This window comes from Artemia franciscana, chromosome 16, assembly GCF_032884065.1.
Source record: "Artemia franciscana chromosome 16, ASM3288406v1, whole genome shotgun sequence".
NCBI lineage: Eukaryota > Metazoa > Arthropoda > Branchiopoda > Anostraca > Artemiidae > Artemia > Artemia franciscana.
This window is the reverse complement of record NC_088878.1, coordinates 31,172,323-31,196,841: the sequence shown is the minus strand read 5'-3', so window position 1 is coordinate 31,196,841 and position 24,519 is coordinate 31,172,323. Positions and strand designations below refer to the sequence as shown.

The window sequence follows — 24,519 nt, the reverse complement described above, 5'->3', positions numbered from 1 at the left end:
ATTTGGATTAACTGCAACAGGCCGTGGTAACGAACAATAGGTAAGGACTGACTCGGCTTAGTAGTAACCAAAACTCTGAGAAATGAAATTTTAATAACAACAGATGCGTCAAAAGAATTGACTTTTTATGCTGATTCAAAATATGTTAAGTTCATAAAGTTTAATACAACCAATAAAAAGCTAAAAGCCTGAGAAGCATTGCCTGGCTTCCGAAAAAGGAGGAGAAACACCCCTAAAAAATCAATCCGCCTTAACGAAAATACGCTCAAATTTTATTTTTTATCCTGATTCCTTAGGAAAGATTGCTCAAACACAAGGGCCGTTGATTTTGAATGAGAAGTATTTTTAGAGCTTTAAGGCCTTAGTGCAAAGCGCGAATGTTGAGGAAGGGCAGCCTCCCTCATATACAGAATAGTTCTTGTGCGTTTTCATTTTAATTTTGCTCCTTATTTTCAGTTGATTTTTTATTATGCAATCACATACAAGAATAACCTTTATAACAAATGGAAATTTAACCTAGTGTGGATTATTGCAGAAAATATTTTAAACCATTAAGTGGTTTGCTTTATAACAATCTTAAAAACACCATTCAATGATATTAGTTAATTTTCCTAATTATACCAAACACGGATCCTAATAATAGCGAATAGGATTAATTCTTATACAATAACATTAGTTGAGGCAATAAATTTATAAACCTAATATTTTTCAGCGTGCTTATGATCTAAATTCTAGCTCATGCAAAATATCCCATTTCCCTTTTATAGCATAAATTGGATCGCCTACTTTCAAAAATCATGTACACCAGGCCGTTCTTGATGGACGTGTGCTAAGCTTGGTACGATGAAGCGTGGCACGAAGTAAAGGAAAAAGGTAAAGGATATGGCAATAGACTTTACAGTCCCTACCGGCGGTGCTGATCTCCGTTTCTTGGTCCTTCAGCCAGGAAGTGCAATGGGCGGTTGGGGGCCAACCATCCTGTGCTTTCGCACACCCTCCCTGTTTACCTTCCCCAGATTTCTTCAGGTACCCATTTAAAGCTGGGTCGACTCTGGCTAAGCTTACACAGTCACGCCACTGACCCCCATCCCAACTGAACAATTGTGTACTCTGGGATTCGAACCCACGTCCTTTCAGACAAAGTATCCAAAATCGAGCGCACCAACCGACTCGGCTAGGACGGCTTTAGCAGTAGGCTATAAGTAATGGACTAAGGGGTAACCTACGATACAAAATATGTGGCTGAGAATTGATAACCCCTTGGAAGCAACAGTGTGTCAAATAAATCTGGACTTTGGAATATTATATTTCCCCAAAGAGCTATCATAATATATTTAACGAATCTAGTCTCACTAGTATTTTGGTCGTAAGAATTATAACTGAAATCAAAAACTTCATTTTTGACTCCCTTATTTTCAGGAACCTTCGTCTTCGAAGTTAGTTTTTTGCACAACAGTATAGTTTCTTCATTTTTTCAAAAAAAGATGTACACAAATAAAGTTGAATTTCTCAAGGACAAGTTTAATGCTTAGATCTTAAAGAAAAACAGGAGATTACAAAGAAGAAAAAGAAGAAGAAGAAGTAATTATAAAAGGAGGAAGAATAAAGAAATAAGAAGAAAAAGACATTCATAAGGTTGTAAAGAAGATATCTTACTTGTGTAAAATCGCTATTCTTTGTTTGGTAGTCCACGACATAAAAATAGGAGTTATGTCTCTGTGTTGAGTGTATATCACCAGTCTTAACTACTGGTGCCACAAACTCAGCGTCAGAAATAGCTTCGATTGTTTGATCCCTCAGTGTCATTGGATGCTGTATTGGTTTTTCCCAGTCAGTATATTCATTAACTATGGAAGCAAGGATTTCTTGCAAATGAAACTGATAGGTATTCCGAACCAACGTCCTTAATAATCGTATCCTTCTATTATTATCAATGCCACTAATTACATCACTTTCAGAAAAATAGATTAAAGATTCACTTTGAGCCACTCCGAATATTAGGTCATAACGTGACAGTCTATCAGCAAGTTTATTTGTTGGATATTCCAGTTCTCCGTCGACTACAACTCCATCAACAGAAGGCCCAAATGGATGTAGAAAAAGTGGCGTCTCTGGAACTCCTTTAATTATTTCCTCAGCTGTTTTCCCCCTTAGGCACTTATATAGGTGAACTTGGAGATCAGTAGTAGAACAGTTTAAGTTTTGGGCTAGCTGAGTCGCGTACCTAATTGGCTCTTGGACTAATGCCCAGGGGCTTAGCGCTGTACCGCTCATTATGATTCCACGATGGAAAAGCATACCTGAAGTAAAGAAAACAGACTTAAGTTTCCAGCTTATTAGAAATTCTAGCCTTTCTTGGTTAGAGTAGAGGATCTGTCTTTTGTAATCTAAAGGAAATAAGTGGAGAACTTAGGCTTAAAAGATCTTTTTGTCATTAAGCTGTCGTAAAATTTAAATTTACACAAACGAAAATGATTTGCAACAAAGATTGTATTCATTGTGGTTTGGTTTCAAATATGCAATTTAAAATAATCAGAAATCATGTGATACTCTCCCCTGCCTAGGTTGTGATTTTGGGCTTTCTGTGGGCTGAAGTGGATGTTTTTTGTTTTTTTTAGTGTTAGATGTATTTGTTTCACTTTTCCTTTTTTTTTATATCCTTTTTTTTCAAACAGTTCGTGGTAACGAACTGTAGTAAGGAGCGACCCGGCTCAATGGTAACCAAAACTCTAAAAAATTGAATTTTGATATCAATTGCAACATCGAAAGAATCGCATTTTAATGCTGATTTTAAATATATAGGTTTCATCAAGTTTAGTCTTACCCATCAAAAGTTAGAAGCCTGAGAAAATTTGCCTTATTTAAGAACATAGGGGAAACACCCCCTAAAAGTCATAGAATCTTAACGAAAATGACACCATCAGATTCAGCGTATCAGAGAACCCTATTGTAGAAGTTTCAAGCTCCTATTTACGAAAATGTGGAATTTTGTATTTTTTGCCAGAAGACAAATCACGGGTGCCTGTTTATATGTTTGTTTGTTTGTTTTTTGTTTTTTTTTTTTCTTTTTTTCTTCTTCCCAGGGGTCATCGTATCGACCAAGTGGCCCTAGAATGTCACAAGAGGGCTCATTCTAACGGAAATGAAAAGTTCTAGTGCCTTTTTTAAGTGACCAAAAAAATTGGAGGGCATCTAGGCCCCCTCCCACGCTCATTTTTTTCCCAAAGTCAACGGATCAAAATTTTGAGATAGCCATTTTGTTCAACATAGTCGAAAATTATAAAAACTATGTCTTTGGGGATGACTTACTCCCCCACAATCCCTGGGGGAGGGGCTGCAAATTACAAACTTTGAATAGTGTTTACATATAGTAATGGTTAGTGGGAAGTGTAAAGACGTTTTCAGGGGGATTTTATTTTGTTTGGGGGTGGGGCGGAGGGGAGGGGGCTATGTTAGAGGATCTTTCCTTGGAGGAATCTGTCATGGGGGAAGAAAAATTCAATGAAAAGGGCGCAGGATTTTCTAGCATTACTATAAGAAAACAATTAAAAATAAACATGAAAACGTTTTTTCAAATGAAAGGAAAGAGTACCATTGAAACTTAAAACGAACAGAGATTATTACGCATATGAGGGGTTCTAAAAATACTATAGCATAAAGAGCGAGGTATTTAGGAGGAGATAAATACCTCGCTCTTTATGCTAAAGTATTTTTAGTTATTTCTACTATTTATTCTACGGCCTTTCTGATTCAGGGGTCATTCTTAAAGAATATGGACAAAACTTACGATTTAGTGTAAATAGCGTGGTATTAACGAGGGTACAAACCCCCTCGTATACATAATAAAAATATAAGATTATGAAAGTTTGTTACGTAAGTTAATTCTTAAGTTACGTATATTTTTTACTAATAAAAACGCTCGTTAAAAATTAAAAGTTCTAGTTGCCTTTTTAAGTAACCGAAAAATTGGAGGGCAACTAAGCCTCCTTCTCCACCCCTTATTTCTCAAAATCGTCTCATCAAAACTAAGAGAAAGCCATTTAGCCAAAAAAAGAATTAATATACAAATTTCACTTTAATAATTTATGTGCAGAGCGCCAAAACCGAACTTGCATTCATTCAAAAACGTTGAGAAATTAAATAAAAAAAAACTAATTTTTTTTAGCTGAAAGTAAGGAGCGACATTAAAACTTAAAACGAACAGAAATTACTCCGTATATGAAATGGGTTGTCCCCTCCGCAATCCCTCGCTCTTTACGCTAAAGTTTGACTCTTTGCCACAATTCTACTGTTTAAAATAATTAAAAGCTTTAGCGTAAAGAGCGAGGGATTGCAGAGGGGACAACCCATTTGAGTCGAGGATTTTGGCTTAAAAAGATCTTTTTGTCATTATGTTTTCGTAAAATTGACATCAAGGAAATTATTTTTTAACCAATGAAATCCTGGTAACTGATAGAAAATCTAGAAGCTGATTCTTAGATGAGATAAAAATTGACTATATGGTCCCTTGTCTGTGAGAAAATAAGTTAAATTTTAGTTTCTTTTTTGTTATAATATTTTATTCTCTTCATAGCCCAATATATTATAGGTAATGCTGGTATCCAAACGATAGTTATTATGGTTTTTGCAACCAAGAAAATTAAATGAAACAAAACAAAATTAAGAAATACAACAAATCCAAGCAAACCACATATGGATAAAAATTGATCCAGTGAACTTAGCATAGAAAGAGAAGGTGTTGACCAAGTCGGCAAGCAGGTGTGGGGGGTAGATTTGACCTTACTCCCTGAAATTTTACGTAATCACCTATAATCTTAAAATTATTTATTTTTAATGTTTTTGATTTATTACATCCTCCTCCCTCCAAAGTTCATTTATGTGTATTTACTTGTTGGGGGAGTAAAATTTCAGTTCGAGAAAGTTAAGAGTGTGCTTTGTAATGAAAATGTTGGACTTGACTAAAAGAGTCATTTTTAGTCATAGTATGTTTGTTATTTTAATTTTTTAATTACTATTATTTTTTTTATTTTGTTATTTTAATTATTATTATTTAATTAAAAAAAATTAATTATTAAACTAAAAAGTGAATTTGAGAATGCTCTTCATCTGTAAAAATTCAAATGTTGCTAGGTGCCTTCAAAATAAAACTAAACCTTTCAAAGCTGTTTGTTGGCCCTTTTTTGTTTGCCATGTTTTTTTCTCTATTTTGTTGGATTTTCACCCACATTTCTTCTTCATTTTTTTTTAATTTGATGGCCGCTCCTACCCAAGGCTGCATAGCTGCTTTTCGTGGTCATTTTTATAATAAATTAAATGCACTTTCAATTTTCTCAGACATACCTGGTTGTGTAAGTTTTCAATTAATCAATTATTTCAATGAAAAATCATTTAATTTAATCAATTAAAACAATTCGATTTCATTATCACGGTCCTTGGTATTTTAAACTTCCAGCACTAGGCTTGTATCCTGAATTAAATGTATACTGAATAAAACTTTTTTTTTTTAACTGTAAGTAAGGAGCGACATTAAAACTTAAAACAAACAGAAATTACTCCGTATATGAAATGTGTTGTCCCCTCTTCAATGTCTCGCTCTTTACGCTAAAGTTTGACTCTTTGCCACAATTCTACTTTTTAAAACAATTAAAAGCTTTAGCGTAAAGAGCGAGGCGTTGAAGAGGGGACAACCCATTTTATATACGGAGTAATTTCTGTTCGTTTTAAGTTTCAATGTCGCTCCTTACTTACAGTTAAAAAAAACTATTTTTTTTCATTTAATTTCTGAACGTTTTTGAATTAATGCATGTTTGATTTCGGCTCTCCACCATAGGACTTGTCCAATCTTATTGAATTTTTTGTATTGAATCAGATTAACAGATTATTAAAAGGAAATTTTCATAGGAAATTTGGCTAAATTGCTTTCTCTTAGTTTTGATCAGACAATTTTGAGAAATAAGGGGTGGGGAAGGAGGTCTAGTTGCCCTCCAATTTTTCGGTTACATAAAAAGGCAACTATAAGTTTTAATTTTTAACTAACGTTTCTATTAGTAAAAAATATACGTAACTTAAGAATTAACTTACGTAACAAACTTTTATATTCTTATATTTATATTATGTATATAAGGGGATTTGTACCTTCGTTAATGCCTCGCTCTTTACACTAAATCGCAAGTTTTGTCTCAATTCTTTAAGAATGACCCCTGAATCAGAAAGTCCGTAGAGTAAATAGTTGAAATTACTAAAAATACTTTAGCATAAAAAGCGAGGTATTTATCTCCTCCTAAATACCTCGCTATTTATGCTAAAGTATATTTAGAGCCCCTCATATGCGTAATAATCTCTGATCGTTTTAAGCTTCAATGCTACTCCTTACTTTCTCCTGAATTAAAAAAACTTTTTCATGTTTATTTTTTCATTGTTTTTTTTATAGTAGTTTTAGAAAATCATCCGCCCTTTTCATTGAATTTCTCTTCCCCATGACATATTTTTACAAGGAAAGATTTACCTACATAGCGCCCTCCCCCCAGCCCCACCCCCAAAACCAAAAAAAATCCCCCTGAAAACGTCTCTATACTTCCCCATAACGATTATTATATGTAAACACTTGTCAAAGTTTGTAACTTGCAGCCCCTCCCCCAGGGACTGTGGGGGAGTAAGTCATTCCCAAAGACATAGTTATTATGGTTTTCGACTATGCGGAACAAAATGGCTATCTCAAAATTTTGATCCGTTGACTTTGGAGAAAAAATGAGCGTGGGAGGGGCCCTAGGTGACCTCCAATTTTTCTGGTCACTTAAAAAGCGCACTAGAACTTTTTATTTCCGTTAGGATGAGCCCTCTTGCGACATTCTAGGACCACTTGGTCGATACGATGATCCCTGGGGAAAAGAAAAAAAACAAACAAATAAACACGCACCCATGATTTGTCTTCTGGCAAAAAATACGAAATTCCACATTTTTGTAGAGGAGCTTGAAATTTTTGCTATAGGGTTCTCTGATAGGGTTCGCGCCGAATGCGATGGTGTAATTTTCGTTCAAATTCTATGACTTTTACGGGGTGTTTCCCCCTATTTTCCAATAAAGCAAATTTTCTCTAAAGTTGATGAAACTTATATATTTAAAATCAGCACGAAAATCCGATTCTTTTGATGTATATTTTAGCATCAAAATTTCGTTTTATTAGAGTTTCGTTTACTATTGAGCCGGGTCGCTCCTTACTGCAGTTCGTTACCAAGAACTGTTTGATCACCTGTGTAAATTATACTTCTAACAATATACTTTTTCATGTTGTCTTTGTCTGTGCTGTGTGTGATTGCGTAAGTGAGTGCCGAGATACTGAACTCGGACTGTAATGAACTTTTCTTTGATTCATTTTGTTAGTTTCGATTGGTCCGCTAATGAGTAAAGAAGGTAGTTTTTCGTATTTAATAGTTTTATTGGATTAGGGAGAATCAGTCGGCAATAAATTGGTGTTAGAAGTGGGAGATTGGAACACGTTTCATTTGTGACAAGGTAAATTTATATTTAAGATTGGTGAACTTTGCCGTGTGAAAAAGTTAAAATAAGTGAAAAGTCAATTATTTTATTTACCGTGTTATTTTTAGCTGTGTAGGTATTTTTTGTGGAAGACTACCTTCGGTTTCCAGAGATAATGTCCTACCAGGGCACCTTTGGGGTGTGTCGGAGTATCCGAAAGAGCGTGCAATGGAGGTTTTGAACTTCAGTAGAGGCATTGGTTTGTCATTGGACTACCAGCAGTGACGACGATAAATTAGCAAGGCATTGACTACTGCACAGTCAAGAACGTAGCAGAATATGTGCAATTACCACTTTCTTATTTTCAGAATTGAGCGATAGAGCTCAATAAGCACATCAGCCAAGTCCACGCCGCCCATGTACTTGTACTAGTAGTTTTAGAAAATCCTCCGCCCTTTTCATTGAATTTCTCTTCCCCATGACATATTTCATCAAGGAAAGATTTACCCACATATCCCCCTCCCCCAGCCAAATCCCCAAAACCAAAAAAATCCCCCTGAAAACGTCTCTATACTTCCCAATAACGATTGTTATATGTAAACACTGGTCAAAGTTTGTAACTTGCAGCCCCTCCCCCAGAGACTGTTGGGGAGTAAGTCATTCCCGAAGACATAGTTATTATGGTTTTCGACTATGCGGAACAAAATGGCTATCTCAAAATTTTGATCCGTTGACTTTGGAGAAAAAATGAGAGTGGGAGGGGGCCTAGGTGACCTCCTCCAATTTTTCTGGTCACTTAAAAAGGGCACTAGAACTTTTCATTTCCGTTAGGATGAGCCATCTTGTGACATTCTAGGACCACTTGGTCGATACGATGACCCCTGGGGAAAAGAAAAAACAAACAAACAAATAAACACGCACCCGTGATTTGTCTTCTAGCAAAAAATACGAAATTCCACATTTTTGTAGATAGGAGCTTGAAATTTTTGCTATAGGGTTCTCTGATAGGGTTCGCGCCGAATGCGATGGTGTGATTTTCGTTAAGATTCTATGACTTTTACGGGGTGTTTCCCCCCATTTTCCAAAATAAAGCAAATTTTCTCAGGCTCCTAACTTTTGATGACAAAGACTAAAGTTGATGAAACTTATATATTTCAAATCAGCATGAAAATCCGATTCTTTTGATGTATATTTTAGCATCAAAATGCCGTCTTTTAGAGTTTCGTTTACTATTGAGCCGGGTCGCTCCTTACTACAGTTCGTTACCAAGAACTGTTTGATCACCTGTGTAAATTATACTTCTAACAATATACTTTTTCATGTTGTCTTTGTCTGTGCTGTGTGTGATTGCGTAAGTGAGTGCCGAGATACTGAACTCGGACTGTAATGAACTTTTCTTTGATTCATTTTGTTAGTTTCGATTGGTCCGCTAATGAGTAAAGAAGGTAGTTTTTCGTATTTAATAGTTTTATTGGATTAGGGAGAATCAGTCGGCAATAAATTGGTGTTAGAAGTGGGAGATTGGAACACGTTTCATTTGTGACAAGGTAAATTTATATTTAAGATTGGTGAACTTTGCCGTGTGAAAAAGTTAAAATAAGTGAAAAGTCAATTATTTTATTTACCGTGTTATTTTTAGCTGTGTAGGTATTTTTTGTGGAAGACTACCTTCGGTTTCCAGAGATAATGTCCTACCAGGGCACCTTCGGGGTGTGTCGGAGTATCCGAAAGAGCATGCAATGGAGGTTTTGAACTTCAGTAGAGGCATTGGTTTGTCATTGGACTGCCAGCAGTGACGACGATAAATTATCATTGACTACTGCACAGTCAAGAACGTAGTATGTGCAATTACCACTTTCTTATTTTCAGAATTGGGTGATAGAGCTCAATAAGCACATCAACCAAGTCCACGCCGCCCGTGTACTCGATGCACTCTTTGATTACTGCGGGCCTTTCGATGTCCACGTATTTCTCCTCGGAGGAGTCCCAACGTCTACGGGTATCCTTGGGCTCAACCGCAACTTAGTTCGACACAAGCGTGACCACTTTGTTATCGTACCAGCGCACCAAGCAAAATTATATAAAGTGAATTTCTATTGAAACTAAATAATTAAAAGATGAATTACTTCAAAGACATTAAATGAAATTGGACATTTAGATAGAGATACCTTGTCGATTATTTTATTAGTATTGCCGTGTGACTCATTTTTATATTGGAAAAGAAGATGCATGTAGGTATGTGCTTCAAACTAAGCATATGAGTCAAAATACTCCTTAAAAAAAGAGTTAATTATTTGTTTGTGATTTTTGTATTTGATAGGTACAGAATGATGATTTCAGTTCTCAGGGTTTCAAGCTATGGTAGATTCCTAATTATTTTTTTTTAATCTTGAGATTTTCAGATATTCAATTAAAATTTTAAACTTCGATATGTCTGTTGAGCACAAAAATAAAAATTGATATTTGACTCGGAATTAGCATTAAGCAAGAGAAATGTTCTGTAAAAATTTTGATTTATAAACAACTAATCGTGGAAATATGATTGGATTGGCATGTATCAAAATAAGTATAAAAATCCTCAGCGGTATATATAACAGTTTAGACAATTTTATGGACCAATATATAAAACCCCTACACAAAACATAACTGTATTTTATTACTGGTTGGTATTGAGAGGGTTAGAAATTCTAAAGTAGTACTGTAGATGCATACCGTTTCCGTGGTTAACTCAAGTTGTGTGAATTTCCACTTTTTATCAACATTTTATTAAGTAAATGTTTGAAAAAATCGATGTCATTCCACTGATTCAAACTGAGAATTTAGAGGCCCATTTATACCAGTTAGATAAAAAGAAATTATTTGCCTTCTTGTATGAACAATTTTTTTGGAATCTATTCTTCTTAAATGATAACTCTGACCTTTGAAACAGTATTTCAACTCATATACTTAGTTTTAAGTGTATACTTATTCGAACCTTTATTAAAGTTCTAAAGACTTTGGCCTTCATTTTAATGTCTTAGGATGAACCGAGGATGTGATATGCCGTATAATGCAGAGTTTCAATTAGATGAAAATGGGCAGTAAAATGGCCACCATTTGCTCACCAGAATCCAAAACTTAAAATAATAATTTTTGCACTTATCAGACATTTACTTTCTATTATACAAATCCCCTAAAAAACAACAATGTTGTAAAAACCACCCCGCTTCGCCAAAAAAAGCAAACCCAAAAAACCAAAATAGACAGCAAAATAAAAGTAATAATATCAATTTATTCGCTTCAGTGCCATAGCAAGACTCGAAAACAAATTTTTGACAGCAAAAAGAAGCGAATATTTTGTTTTTCACTCCGGTTGTGACAGCACAATCCTGGAATATTATTTCGACAGCCTAAAGAAGCTAGGATTTTAAATGTTCCCTCCTTGCTATTACGAAATGAAGAATTTCTCCTCCCAGTTGGCTTCTGTGGTAACACGGACAGATTCCCTTGATAAACCAAAATTTTATTAAATACATTTGGCGGTATGCGTCATTAGTAAAATCTAACAGAGACCGCACAAAGTAACTGAAACCTAATTTCAAACTTGTTTGCAAAAAGAAAAAGTTGTGATAATTAAAAACTTATTTGAAACTCAACTATCAAATACTAATTACAAAAAAAGAACTTTCGTCCCTACCCAAACGAGAAGAAGTGGTCCTTCATTGTTCGTTTTAAGTTTTAATGTTTCTCCATACTTTTGGTTGAAAAAAACTTGTTTTTTTATTTAATTTCTCATTGTTTTTTAAATAATGATGGAAAATCCAGCCCCAACTTCATAGAAATTCTCTTCTCCCAAGAAAAATTACTCTTCAGAAAGATCCTCCCACATATCCTCCTCACCTAGCCCCCCTCCCACCAAAAATCCCCCTGAATACGTGCGTATACTTTCCAATAACCAATACTATATGTAAACAATGGGTAAAGTTCATAACCTCCAGCCCTTCCCCCAGGGACAGTGGGGGATTAAGTTGTCCTCAAAGACGTAGTTATTCTTCTACGCACGTATAGACGTAGTAGATTTTTCGACTATGCTGAACAAAATAACTAACTCAAAATTATGATCCAGTGACTTTGGGAACAAAATGAGCGTTAGAGGGGACCTAGTTGCCTTCCAATTTTTTTGGTCACATGAAAAAGGTTCTAGGGATTTTAAATTCCGTTCCAATGAGCCCTCTTGCGACACTCTAGGACCACTGGGTTGATACGAACACCCCTGGGAAAAAAACAAAACAAAAAATAACAAATAAAATACGAATCCGTGATCTTTATTCTGAAAAAAAAATGCAAATATCCACACTTTTGTAGATAGGAGCTTGAAATCTCTACAGTGGGGTTCTTTAATACGCTGAATCCGATGGTGCGATTTCCATTAGGATTCTATGACTTATAGAGGGTATTTATCCCTTTTCTTGAAAATATGGCAAATTTTCTCAGGCTCATAACTTTTCATGGGTAAGACGAAACTTGATGATACTTATATATATATATATATATATATATATATATATATATATATATATATATATATATATATATATATATATATATATATATATATATAAAATGAGCATAAAAATCTAATTCTATTGATATATCTATTGGTATCAAAATTCTATTTTTAGAGTTTTGGTTACTATTGAGCTGGGTCGCTCTTACTTACAGTTTGTTAACACGAACATTTGAAAAGAAAAAATCTGCCGTTTAATGGGCAGAAATTAATTTATAGTGAAAAAACAAAATAAGTGCCAGTCAGAAACTCAATATTGATGAGGAAACAGGACTATTGGACGCTCTTTGTACCCTCAATGTACATTTTTTCCTTATTGGGATTTTCTACTTATTTTTCACTATTTTTATTTATTTCTATTTGTATTTTCTGCTAAGTCTAGTGCTTATTTGTTGTTTTAAATCTTGACGGTCACTTTCTTTTAAACCTTATTTATAGTGAAAAAAAAAACAATATAAATACCAGTATGATGCAGATACAGCACTAGTAGACCCTCTTTCTATCCCCATTGCACTTTTTTCTCATTTTGGAATTTTTTTTTTTTTTACTGCTATTTAACCTTTCGGTTTATTTTTATTTCTCCTATCCATAGTACTTTTTTGCTTTCAATCTGGACACTCACTTCCTATTATCAACTAAGTTATTAGTGGCACCAAAATTTGGTATAAAAAAAACCTACTCTCTTACCACCCCCTTATTAAAAGCGGTTACTCGAAATAAATAGCAGTTAGGATTTCCTTTGTGATTTGGAGCAGGAATTTTGGGCAAGTATTACATTTTCGCGTTGTCCTTCCCTTTTTTGAGCTTTTTTTGCTATTTAAGTATTTTGTGTTTTTTTTGTTTTTGATAATACCTTATACTTTTTTTTCCATCGAACTACTCACTCTTTGATATCAACTAAAAGGTTGATGGTGATATATAATGTTATAAAGAAAAGTAAAGGAACAACAAACATCCACCCTTTAATAGACATCCTCCTAATTTATAGTGAAAAAAAAAATAAAAGGCATTCAGAACATCGATACTAATACGGAAACAGGAGTAGTGGTCAATCTATTACATCCCTACAGAGAGAGGCAAAGAAATTTTGAAGGATAAAGAATAAAACCAAGACTCCGTCAATTCTTGAGTGGGTTTACAAAGGATCATACTAGATAAGTAAATGATTAATCATTGTATTCAAATGCGTGGTAAGTCTGATCTTAAAATGGATTACATATCATGAAGCTACTCTGAGAACAATATTGTTGCTAATTTTATGATATCCTGCATGATAGCAGGACTGAACTTTTGGGCCAGATTTACTACAAAACAGGATCCTTTCTAAGGCTTCTTTTCTAGGGTTTTATGTGTTGAATTCATTTTTAGAGTGTTCCCAAAATTAGACTTAGATACTCCAGATTGCCATTCGATTTAGAAGTAAAACGCCTGACAAAATTTAGCCGTAAGACTCCAGGGGTATCCACTTGTAGATGTTTGAACATGACAAGTCGTTATATGTTTCCTATGGCGTCTCCAAGAAATGAGGTGCTTGTCGATTAAGCTTGACTGAGCATACAAGATTTACTTATAGAAAAACAATATTAAAAAAAAAATATAGAAAAAAATCCTCTAGAGAAAAAAAATTAAAAAAGAAAAAATTTAATTACGTAAAAAAAGATTTAAAAACGAAAAAAATACTAATAGAAAAAAGGGGATCTTGGATCCCTTTTTTAAGTGATTAAATAAAAAAACAAGTTTTTCAACAGCAAGTAAGGAGCGACATTAAAACTTAAAACGAACAGAAATTATTTCGTATATGAAAGGGGTTGTTCCCTCTTCAACGCCTCGCGTTTTACGCTAAAGTTTGACTGTTTCTCACAACTCTACTTCTTAAAATAATAAAAAAACTTTAGCGTAAAGAGCGAGGCGTTGAGGAGGGGCAACCCCTTTCATATTCAGAGTAATTTCTGTTCGTTTTAAGTTTTAATGTCGCTCTTTACTTGCAGTTGAAAACTTTTATTTAATTTAATTTCTGAACGTTTTTTAATTAATGTATGTTTTGATTTTGGTTCACCGCACATGAATAATTAAAATGAAATTGGCATGTTGATTTTTTATTTTTTGGCTCAATGGCTTTTTCATAGTTTTTTTTTTTATTAGTAACAAATATACGTAAATTACAAATTAACTTAAGTAACGAAATTATATATTTGTATTTTTTACGCATATGAGGATGTTCTCCCCTCGTCAATACCTCGCTCTTTACACTAAAGCTTCAATTTGGTCCCAATTTTTTAAGAATGACCCCAAAATCACAAAGGCCGTTGAATAAATAGTTGAAATTACTAAAAAACACTTTAGCGTAAAGGGTGACGTATTGTGGAGAGACGAGTCCCTTTATATGCTTAATAATTTCTGTTCATTTTAGGTCCTAATGCTGCTCCTTACTTCCACCTGAAAAAAAACTTTTTTGTTTATTTTCTCATTGTTTTTTTTTTAAATAATACTAGAAAATCCTTTGCCTTCCCTTCTTGGCCCCTTCATGGAAGTTTTTTTCCCTCATGATAAATTCCTCCATTAAAAGATCCTCCCACGTAACCCCCTCCCCCCTTTAACGTGAAAAAGTCCCCTGAAAACGTCTGTATACGTCCCAATAACCATTACTAAATGAAAACAATGGTCGAAGCTTGTAACTTGCAGCCCCTCCCCCGGGGACCGTGGGGAATTAATTTGTTCCGTCCCAAAAGACATAATTATTGAGTTTTTAGACTATGCTGAACAAATTATCTATCTCAAAATTTTGATCCAGTGAATTTGGTAAAAAATGAGCATGGGAGGGGGCCTAGGTGCCCTCCAATTTTTTTGATTACTTAATAAGGACACTAGAACTTTGAATTTACGTTATAGTGAGCCTCCTCGTGACATTCTAGGACCACTGGATCGATACGATTACCCCTTGGGAAAAATAAAATAAATAAAAAAACCCGCATCCGTGATCTGTCTTCTGGGAAAAAATTACAAAATTCCACATTTTTGTAGTTAGGAGCTTGAAACTTCTCTGATACACTGAATCTTATGGTGTGATTTTTGTTAAAACTATTTGACTTTTAAGGGGTGTTTCCTCCTATTTTCTAAAATAAGGTCAAATTTTCTCAGGCACGTTACTTTTGATGGGTAAAACTAAGCTTGATGAAACTTATATATTTAGAATCAGCTTAAAATGCAATTCTTTTGATGTAACTATTGGTATCAAAATTCCATTTTTTTGAGTTTCAATTATTACTTAGGCGGGTCGGTCCTTACAACAGTTCGTTACCACAAACTGTTTGATGGAAAAGTATCCGATCAGTACTACAGCCCCTCCTAGTTATCCTATGTTTCATTCTTTGGATTGGCTCTAAGAGAATTTTTGGAGCCTTATCAAAAACTAGGGATTCCCCTTGTATTTTATATAATACTGTAAAATAAGCTTCAAATAATTTTTGAGCTGAACAAAAATTATCGACAACTTTGAAGCAAACCAGAGAGAAAAATTAATATAACCTATACTTTCGTATTAAAAAGAGTTTTTTCAAATTGGTTTATTTTTGTCCCATATATTTGTTAGCCAGTCACTTTACTGTTTTGTTTCTCAAGAGAAAAATATTACTGCTTTTTAAAACCCAGTAAATTAATGTATCGGTTTAAGAATTGCTGTGCGATAAACTTTATTAATAACTTATATTAATATTTATATTTACTATATTATACTATAATATAATATTATAATATTAATATATAATATTATATTATTATATTAATATAATATTAATATAATATTATAATAGAATATTATATTAATATTTATTATATAAATATTAATATTTATTAATAATTTATGGAAAGAACAACTCTGCAGTTTTAAAATATGACTTTTTTTTTGTTTTTGCTCCTCCTTTATCTCTCTCTTCCTATCTACCTCTCTCCCCCCTCGCTCTTTCCCTTATTCATTCTCCCTCCCTCTCTCTTCAACCCTCAATCTCCCTCTTTCACTCTCTCCCTCCCTTTTTCTTTTTTTTCTATATGCCTATTACATCTGATGCTCCATCGTAGACCACTCAGTGTACATACTTTGGGTGCTCAATCTCACCTTAATCTTTTTGGGTGCTCAATTAAGTACGCATTGGTCATTACAATGGTCATTAAGTACGCATTTGGTCATTTACAATGACCAAATACTATTAAATAAGGAAGCTCTTGGTTCTTTCCTGCAATTCAGTATATTTGTTATTTCGTGAGAAATAATTGGAAATTATAAAAACAAATTTTTGAAATATAAAATCTGTGTTTCTGTGATGGTCAAACTTAAAGTCGTTAGGTAGCAATGCTGTTTTTACTTACTAAAATTTACAGTCCCAAATAGATTTGTTTCCATCTATTATTATAGCAGACGCTTACAATCTTCTTACACAAATGAGCACATTGAAAAATATGCTCATGTCGTTTCAGTGGAAACCAACTTATTTATTCGGTAAAAGCAAGATAATAGTATCACAATCTTGATATTGATGAGGGAACTGGACACTCAATTATATCCCCTACTGTGGGAAAGCAGAGAAACCCAAGGAAATTGAGAATGATACTAAGAATCAATCATTTCTGAAAAGAGTTTACGAGTGATCGTACAAAAATAATCAAAATCAAGCAGTGTTTTCAAATACGTTCAAAGTTCAGTAATTTGGACATTTTATAAGAAAATAGAAAAATGCAGACATATAGTTGATTTTACACATTGGAAGAGAGAGAGTGCCCGAAATTCGCCTAACTCCATAACCTAGAGCAAGGGCGGATTCAGGATTTTTTTTTGTTGGGGAAGGAGTTACAAAGAAAACTTAGAAAATGCATCCAAACTTCAGGGGAAGGAGGAGTTTAAATCCTGAACTTTCCCCTGGATACGGCATTGATCCCCACTACAAAAATTGCAAATATGGAAACAAGCAGTATTTTACTTGTTTATCCTCCCATCCACCTCCAATTCAGTGATACTTCTTAAGGGTTCAACGATGCATGCTTGAGCTTAAACACAAAAATATAGAATCTTGGGACTAGATTATCTTTACTTGGCGATTCCAATATTTTTGGACAATTTTTTGAAATTCCAGTGAATTTTGAATGCCGCTGGAACTTTGAATTTTAAGTACTGCTGGAACCGGAAAACCATTTTTTGTCTGTTTTTTTTTTTTTTCCTGAGGTATTCGTATCGAACCAATACTCCTAAAAAATCGGGAGATGGCTTTCGAACGAAAATTCAAAGTTAGAGCACCATTTTAAAGTGACCAAAAATATTGATGGGCACCTAAACCCCTCCCGTCCCTCTTTTCCCACCAAAATTGTCCAATAATAATTTCGAGATAACCAATTTGTTCAGCATAGTTGAAAAATCCAGTGACTATGCCTTTGGGGTTAATATGACCCCCAACAGCCCCACGGGAAGGTATGTAAGTCGTGAAATATGCCCATTATTTACGTATAGTATTTGTTATTGGGAAGTGAATAGAAACATTTCGAGATCGGAGAGGAGAATTTTCCGCTGAGGGGATTTTCCATGGGGAGATTATTCCGTGGAGACGGTAGTTTCCTGGGGATGGAATTTCCAGGGGAAATTTTGCACTGGGGACTTTGCCAGAATTCCTGTATGTTATTTTTTTATTTGTGTTACTTTCAGTTTGCCAAATCAATTGTCTATGTTAAGGAGAATTGTTCGGGAGGAATCTTCAAAAATTTGGAATTGTCAAGAGGGTCTTGCCTCTTTAGGAGAGGGGGGGGATTTCCACAATCTAATTCTCCATAGGGAGTGGATTCCGTAGGGAATCCATAGGATCAATTCTCCGTGGGTAATTTTCTACGGGAGCAACTTTTTACTGAGGGGAAAATTTGCTGACAAAATTTTCACGGAGGAAGGAATTTCCAGCATTATTTTAAAAACAATCAGAAATTAAAGGTTTTTTTTTCAAATGAAATCGTGCTAAGAAAAACATTTCAGCCGGAATTTTCCACAAGGCAGGGGACTTTCATCGAGAATGAAATTGTCTGCGAGGAAAGTTTTGATGGAGGGGGAGCATTTTATGTGCGAAGAATTTTTTATGAAGAGAGAGCTGGATTTTCCGGCATTATTAAAACGCCGCTGGGTATAATAGGTCAATAGTTAAAATAGGTATAAAAGGTCAATAGTTAAAAAAAAAGTATAATAGGTCAATAGTTAAAATAGGTATAATTAAAATAGGTATAATAGGTCAGTAGTTAAAATAGATATTATAGTTCAATAGTCAAAAAAGATATTAAAGTTCAATGGTAAAAATAGGTCAAATGTGAAGAAAAGAAAATTAATATGAAATGCAAAATGAGGACAAATAGAAAAAAAGGAAGATAAAGAAAGATCGACAAATTTACAAGACAAATGCGATTTGTAATGCTCAGTTTCGCATTCATATCATTCAGTTATCCAAAAAAATATTTCAAATATTTTTGTCATTTTGTCGCTTTTACTTTTTTTGCTTATTAAATGATTTTGAATAGAAAATTTAAGCAAGCTTCAGCTGGGAAAAATCACTATCAGTTGGTTTTAAAATCATGTTGAATGATTCAATCAACCCTTATTACAGCGGCCGTCAATAAATTCTATAGTTTGAAGAATGACAAATTATTTTTATGTTTTGAAACTTTTTTCTCCTTTTACAAGGGAATTTTAAGTTTTTTAGTAATTTTTTTTACTTTTTTTACTTTTAGTTTTTCCTATTTTTAAGTTTTTTAATAAAATTATTCTTAAAGTTTGGGGAAACAGGCTTACGGTGCTTCTGAGAAATATTTTGTAGCCGAGTGACATCACCTATTGTTACGCCAAATATTTCAAAATTTAAGACAGCAAAAAAAAAACTAAAAAATTGACTGGTTTTTTTAAAATAATAACTTAAGCCTGTAGAAAACACTTTTTTTTATTTCAACATTTCTTTACAAATAAACTTTCTGTTCCTCTTTTATGGAAGCTTCTTGTAATTATTAAACAAAAAAAACAAGTTTTTTTAAATGAAAGTAAGGAGCGACATTAAAACTTAAAACGAACAAAAATTACTCCATATATGAAAGGGGCTTTTCCTCCTCAACGTCCCGCTCTTTACGCTTAAGTTTGACTCTTTCTCTTTACTCTACATTTTAAAACAGTAAAAAAATTTAGCGTAAAGAGCGGGGCGTTGAGGAGGAAAAGCCCCTTTCTTATACGGAGTAATTTTTGTTCGTTTTAAGTTTTAATGTCGCTCCTTACTTTCATTAAAAAAAAACTTGTTTTTTTTGTTTAGTTTCTGGACGTTTTTTAATTAATGCATTTTTTTTATCTTGGCTCTCCACATTTAAATAATTAAAACGAAATTTGCATATTAATTTTTTTTGGGATAAGTGGCTTTTTCATAGTTTTAATCGGAAGATTTTGAAAAAAAAAGGAGCTAGAGAGGAGGCCTAGTTGCCCTCCAATTTTTTGATTACTTAAAATGGCAACTATAACTTTTAATTTTTTACGAACGTTTTCATAAGTAAAAAAATGCGTAACTTACGAATTAACTTACGTAGCGAACTTCTATATTCGTATGTTTTTATTGCGTATATGAGGGGGCTCACCCTCGTCGATAACTCGCTCTTTACACTAAAGCTTAAATTTTGTCCCAATCCCTTAAGAATGACCCCTGAATCACAAAGGCCGTAGTATAAATAGTTGAAATTACTAAAACTACTTTAGCGTAAAGAGCGAGGTATTATGAGGAGGTAAACCCCTCATATGGGTAATAATTTCTGTTCGTTTTAAGTTTTAATGCAGCTCCTCACTTTCAGTAGAAAATACTTTTCATATTTATTTTTTCATTCTTTTTTTTTTAATAATGCTATAAAATCCTGCGCCCCCTCCATTGAAAGTCTCTTCCCCAATAAAACGTTCCTCCATTGAAAAATCCTCCCACGTAACCCCCCTTCAACTCTCCCCCCAAACCAAAAAATCCCCCTGAAAACGTCTGTACACTTCCCAGTAACCATTACAATATGTAAACACAGGTCAAAGGTTGTAACTTGCAGCCCCTCCCACGGCAACTGCGGGGGAGTAAGTCGCCCGCAAGACATAGTTATTAGGTTATTCGACTATGGTGAATAAAATGGCTTTCTCAGAATTTTGATCCGGTGACTTTGGGGGAAAAATGAGCGTGGGAGGGGGCCTAGGTGCCCTCCAATTTTTTTTGGTCACTTAAAAAGGACACTAGAACTTTTCATTTCCGTTAGAATGAGCCCTTTTGCGACATTCTAGGACCACTGAGTCGATACGATCACCCCTGGGAAAAAAAACAAAAAGAAAACAAATAAACGCGCATCCGTGATTTGTCTTCTGGCAAAAAATGCTAAATTCCACATTTTTGTAGATAAAGGCTTGAAACTTCTAAAGTAAGGTTCTCTGATACGCTGAATCTGATGGTGTGATTTTCGTTAAGATCGTATGACTTTTAGGGGGTATTTCCCCCTATTTTCTAAAATGAGGCAAATCTTCTCAGGATCGTAACTTTTGACGGGTAAAACTAATCTTGATGAAACTTATATATTTAAAATCAACATTAAAATGCGATTCTTTTGATGTAACTATTGGCATACACTTTTTAGAGTCTTGTTTACTATTGAGCCGGGTCGCTCCTTACTACAGTTCGTTACCACGAACTGTTTGATCCGCTTAGGTTAAGGAGGCCATTTTGATCACTTCAGTTCTTATTTAAAAAAGCCATATCTCATTTAAAATAAATAAAATAAAATAAAAGTCAAAATACCCTCGTACTTATTAAATATGGGTTTGGCTTCATCATCTGCTTTGAAAATTGTCTTCTTTTTTCTAGCCCTTTTTTGGTGGTAAGACTGTTAGTTCTTGCTGATATTCATGTTCTTTGATTTCCTTTCATTGAAAAAAGTTTAAATTAACTTTGCTGGATAATCAAAGGTTAAAAAAAGTAATTGGAAGTTCTTTCATTTTAAAAGTTTGTTCAAGAGTGTTTCGTGAAAAAATTGATTGAAGGCTCATTGGTAGAAATCTTCCTAATTTTTGTAGAAACCTCTTTAAAATTCTTTGGTTTAACATTTCTTATGAAAAAAAATTATCATAAAAATGTTTTTGGTAAAGGTAAAGTATAAGAATTGATGAAAATTTAGAAGAAGCATTAAAAAAGGGGGGAATACTAGATCTCCAACTTCTTTCTCTTAAATTAACTCTCATTAGCCATTTTTTTCAAGAGAAGATTGAAAAAAAAAATCAACTTCCACCAGTCTACAGAAAAGATTGGTCTCTGATTTTGCATTGAAGAATTGCAGATAAAGCACACAAATACCATATCTTCTATAATCATGTCAACAATAAGAGGTGAATACGACAAAGCTTTTGTTCCACACATTCCAAGAGAGGTGGAACTATCAACAATTTATCATGTCAATTTTTGTATTCCTGAACAATTAAAAAAGATCCAATTCATTGTTTTTTTTATAAGTAGAAATATTTTAGAAGAATAAAAAAAAAATATTTTCTAGAGCAGAAATGTATCTTTATTAGATTTGAAACAACTAATAGTAACTTTTCACATTAAATTTACTTACGAGTTTCTTATGGAAAATGTTTGATTGAAAACTCACTTATGAAAAAGTTCTTTTATTTCTCCAAGAACTCCTTGGAAGATCATTGATGTTATGTTTCTTACAGAAAAATTGATTCAAAAGCTCTTGGCTGCAAATGCCTTAAAAAAGGATAAGATATTTATAAAAGATTTTGAAAACGTTAAAAGAAATATTAGTTGTTTGGTTTCTAATATCTCTTCACCAAGAAAGAAAATGAACAAAAGGGGATCAAAGGGAAATACCTATTCAGGGGCTATTGCCACGCGTTATTTTCTCTAAGTATGGTTAAGCTATTGCTGATTAGTTTTTTGTTTTAGTTTGGAGGCAAAAATCTCTAAAAAAGCAATATGCTGAATATTGTTAACGGTAAAAAAAAAAACAATGAAAAAAAGTATAAATGGAATCCATCTGGAGAATATCTTGAGATTTCTTCTTTTACAAAAAAAAAGTGTGATTGAAAGCTAATATTATGAATTTTTCTAGGAAAAAAACTGTTACAGAAAGATTATAACAGAGAAAATCACAGTAAATAAAAAAGAAAGTTTTCTTGAAAAAAAGGTAATGAGTGAAAAAAAAATCAAATCTTACTTTTTTACGTTACTTCATCATAGAGGAATGTAATAAAAGGGAAAAAAAGGGAAATATAAAACTGAACTGATGTGAATTGACTCACGTGTTTTTCTCTTAGCAAGATGGTATAAATATTACTTTTTGCTCATTTTCTATTTTTTTTTTTTTTTTTTTTTTTTTTTTTTTTTAGTCCCAATGTCTTTTAAATTTATCCATCTGAACCTCAATAAGAAGAGAAGGAAAAAAATATTTTTAAAATCTCTGTTCGAAAATCCTTTAAGAGTCTCTTCCAAAAAAGACAGTTAATTTAAAACCCTTAATGGAATATCATTACAAAATATTGGTGAAACGTCTAAAAGAGAAATCGAACCGCTACAAGAATCTATCTGAAAAATTCCTGTAAAAAAAGGTTTTACTATTTTTTTTGTCAAAGAATTCTAGAAAGGCGGTCAACATTTTGTGTACTTATCGGTTATATAATAAACACTGAACACTTTTCATCACGAATGATGCGAGTATAACACAAAAAACTGGTCAAGCAACTTCTTTATACCACACAATGGTTTAAGCTAACAAATTTGGGCTATATATTTGCATATGAGGGGGCGGGGGTAAAGCATAGGATATATTAAATACAGCAATGTTAGTTTACGTATTTAATATACGCTATGCTTTACCCTCCCCCCCTAATGTGCAAATATATAGCCCAGATTTGTCTGTAAGCTATTATATATTCATCACATTTTGTTTCATTTCACTAGCATTAATCAGACTTCACTTCCCGAGTGTTTGTTATATAACCGATAAGTATAATATTTTGCTTTATCAAAGAAGGTGACGTAAAAAATTTAAAGTTTTAAGAAAGACAAAAAAAAAAAATTCATTATATTTGGCATAATTTGTTCGCCCAAAGATTTATCAATAGATAACTGAATATTAGGCTAAACATTCCCAAAAACATAAAACAATACGATCGGTTTTTTTTTGCCAGTAAACAAAATAAGAAAAATGCAATTGTAAAAATTTACGCTGAAGTGTTTTCAGTCCAAGAGGAAGGGCTGTTAAAAGTAATAAGATAATTAAAGAAAAAAGAAAAATATAAAAACAAAAAGAAAGAAAAAAATTTAGAAGAGAAAATTTAAAGGAATCTCAATTGATCTTAATGAAAATCAAACCATCAAATAAGGGCTATATATCAATTATATTTATAATGATATATCATTATATCATTATATTCATCATTATATTTTCTTTTTCTTTTACGGGGGTGACTGTACCAAACCAGCAATCATTGACCGGAAGTCAAATTTTTTAGTGCCCTTTTTAAGTGACCAAAAATATTAAAGGGCAGCAAGCCCTAAAGTCGTCTTTGGGGGAACCTTTCAATTTTTTCCAAAATTTTATATTACTGTTTTGTTCAACATGGTCGGAAGATTTGAAACTATTTCTTTCAACATGACTTGACCCCCACAGCCCCAAGGGAAAGGGCTGCCGGCTACGAACTTTTCTCAATGTTTACAAATAATATTGTTTATTGGGATGTATTCTCATAGATTGTTTATTGGGAAGTATTTGGAAGTATCTTTTCCGGGGGAGGGACGGTAGGCTGTGTAGGAGAAACTTTCCCTGGATAAATTTTCTGTGGGGGAAACGGATTTTACATGAAGGGAGGTCCGGATTCCCCGGCATTATTTCAAAAACGTTCTGAAATTAAATAACAAAAACAATTTTTTTAAACTTAAAGTAAGGATCAACATAAAAGTCAAAACATGCTGGAATTGTTATGTAAATGAGCGGTTTTGGCCCTTACTAATACATTACTCTTTATGGTAAAGTGTTTCTTAGAGCTTTTAGAAAAGCTTATTGTTCTTATTAAACGGTCCTTGTGTTTCAGGAATCATTCTTAAATAATTGGAAAACAATTCAAACTTCAACGTAAAGAGGGAGGTATTAAAGATCGGGCAGTGTAATATGCAATAATTTCTAATTTTTTTTTAGTTTTAAAGCTGCTCCTTATTTCCAGTTGAAAGAAACTTTTTTTTTATTTAATTTCATAAAAAGACCCAACCACGTTTTAATTCGTTCTATCAAAATTGGACATACCAATAATAGGTAGATAAAAGCAATGGGAGAAAAAGTTACATTCATTTTACTTATCTTTCTGATATAAGATTAATAAACAATATAAGCACTTTATAAAATGGGACTAATGGATAGCCCTGGATTATCACGGAACTGTAGGAAAGTGATTTCTCTCTTTTTTCATTAAATAAAAACAAGTTTTT

General features: G+C 33.4%; 1 protein-coding gene across 1 annotated transcript in view; it reads right to left on the bottom strand.

The window, feature by feature from the left end:
* The window catches only part of LOC136037338 (neuroligin-1-like), a 228,532-nt gene that overhangs the window by 160,017 nt on the left and 43,996 nt on the right, over positions 1-24,519 (bottom strand). The window contains exon 4 of the mRNA XM_065720009.1: positions 1,657-2,300. Coding sequence (XP_065576081.1) covers positions 1,657-2,300 — 644 coding nt within the window. The remainder of the gene's footprint in view (positions 1-1,656; positions 2,301-24,519) is intronic.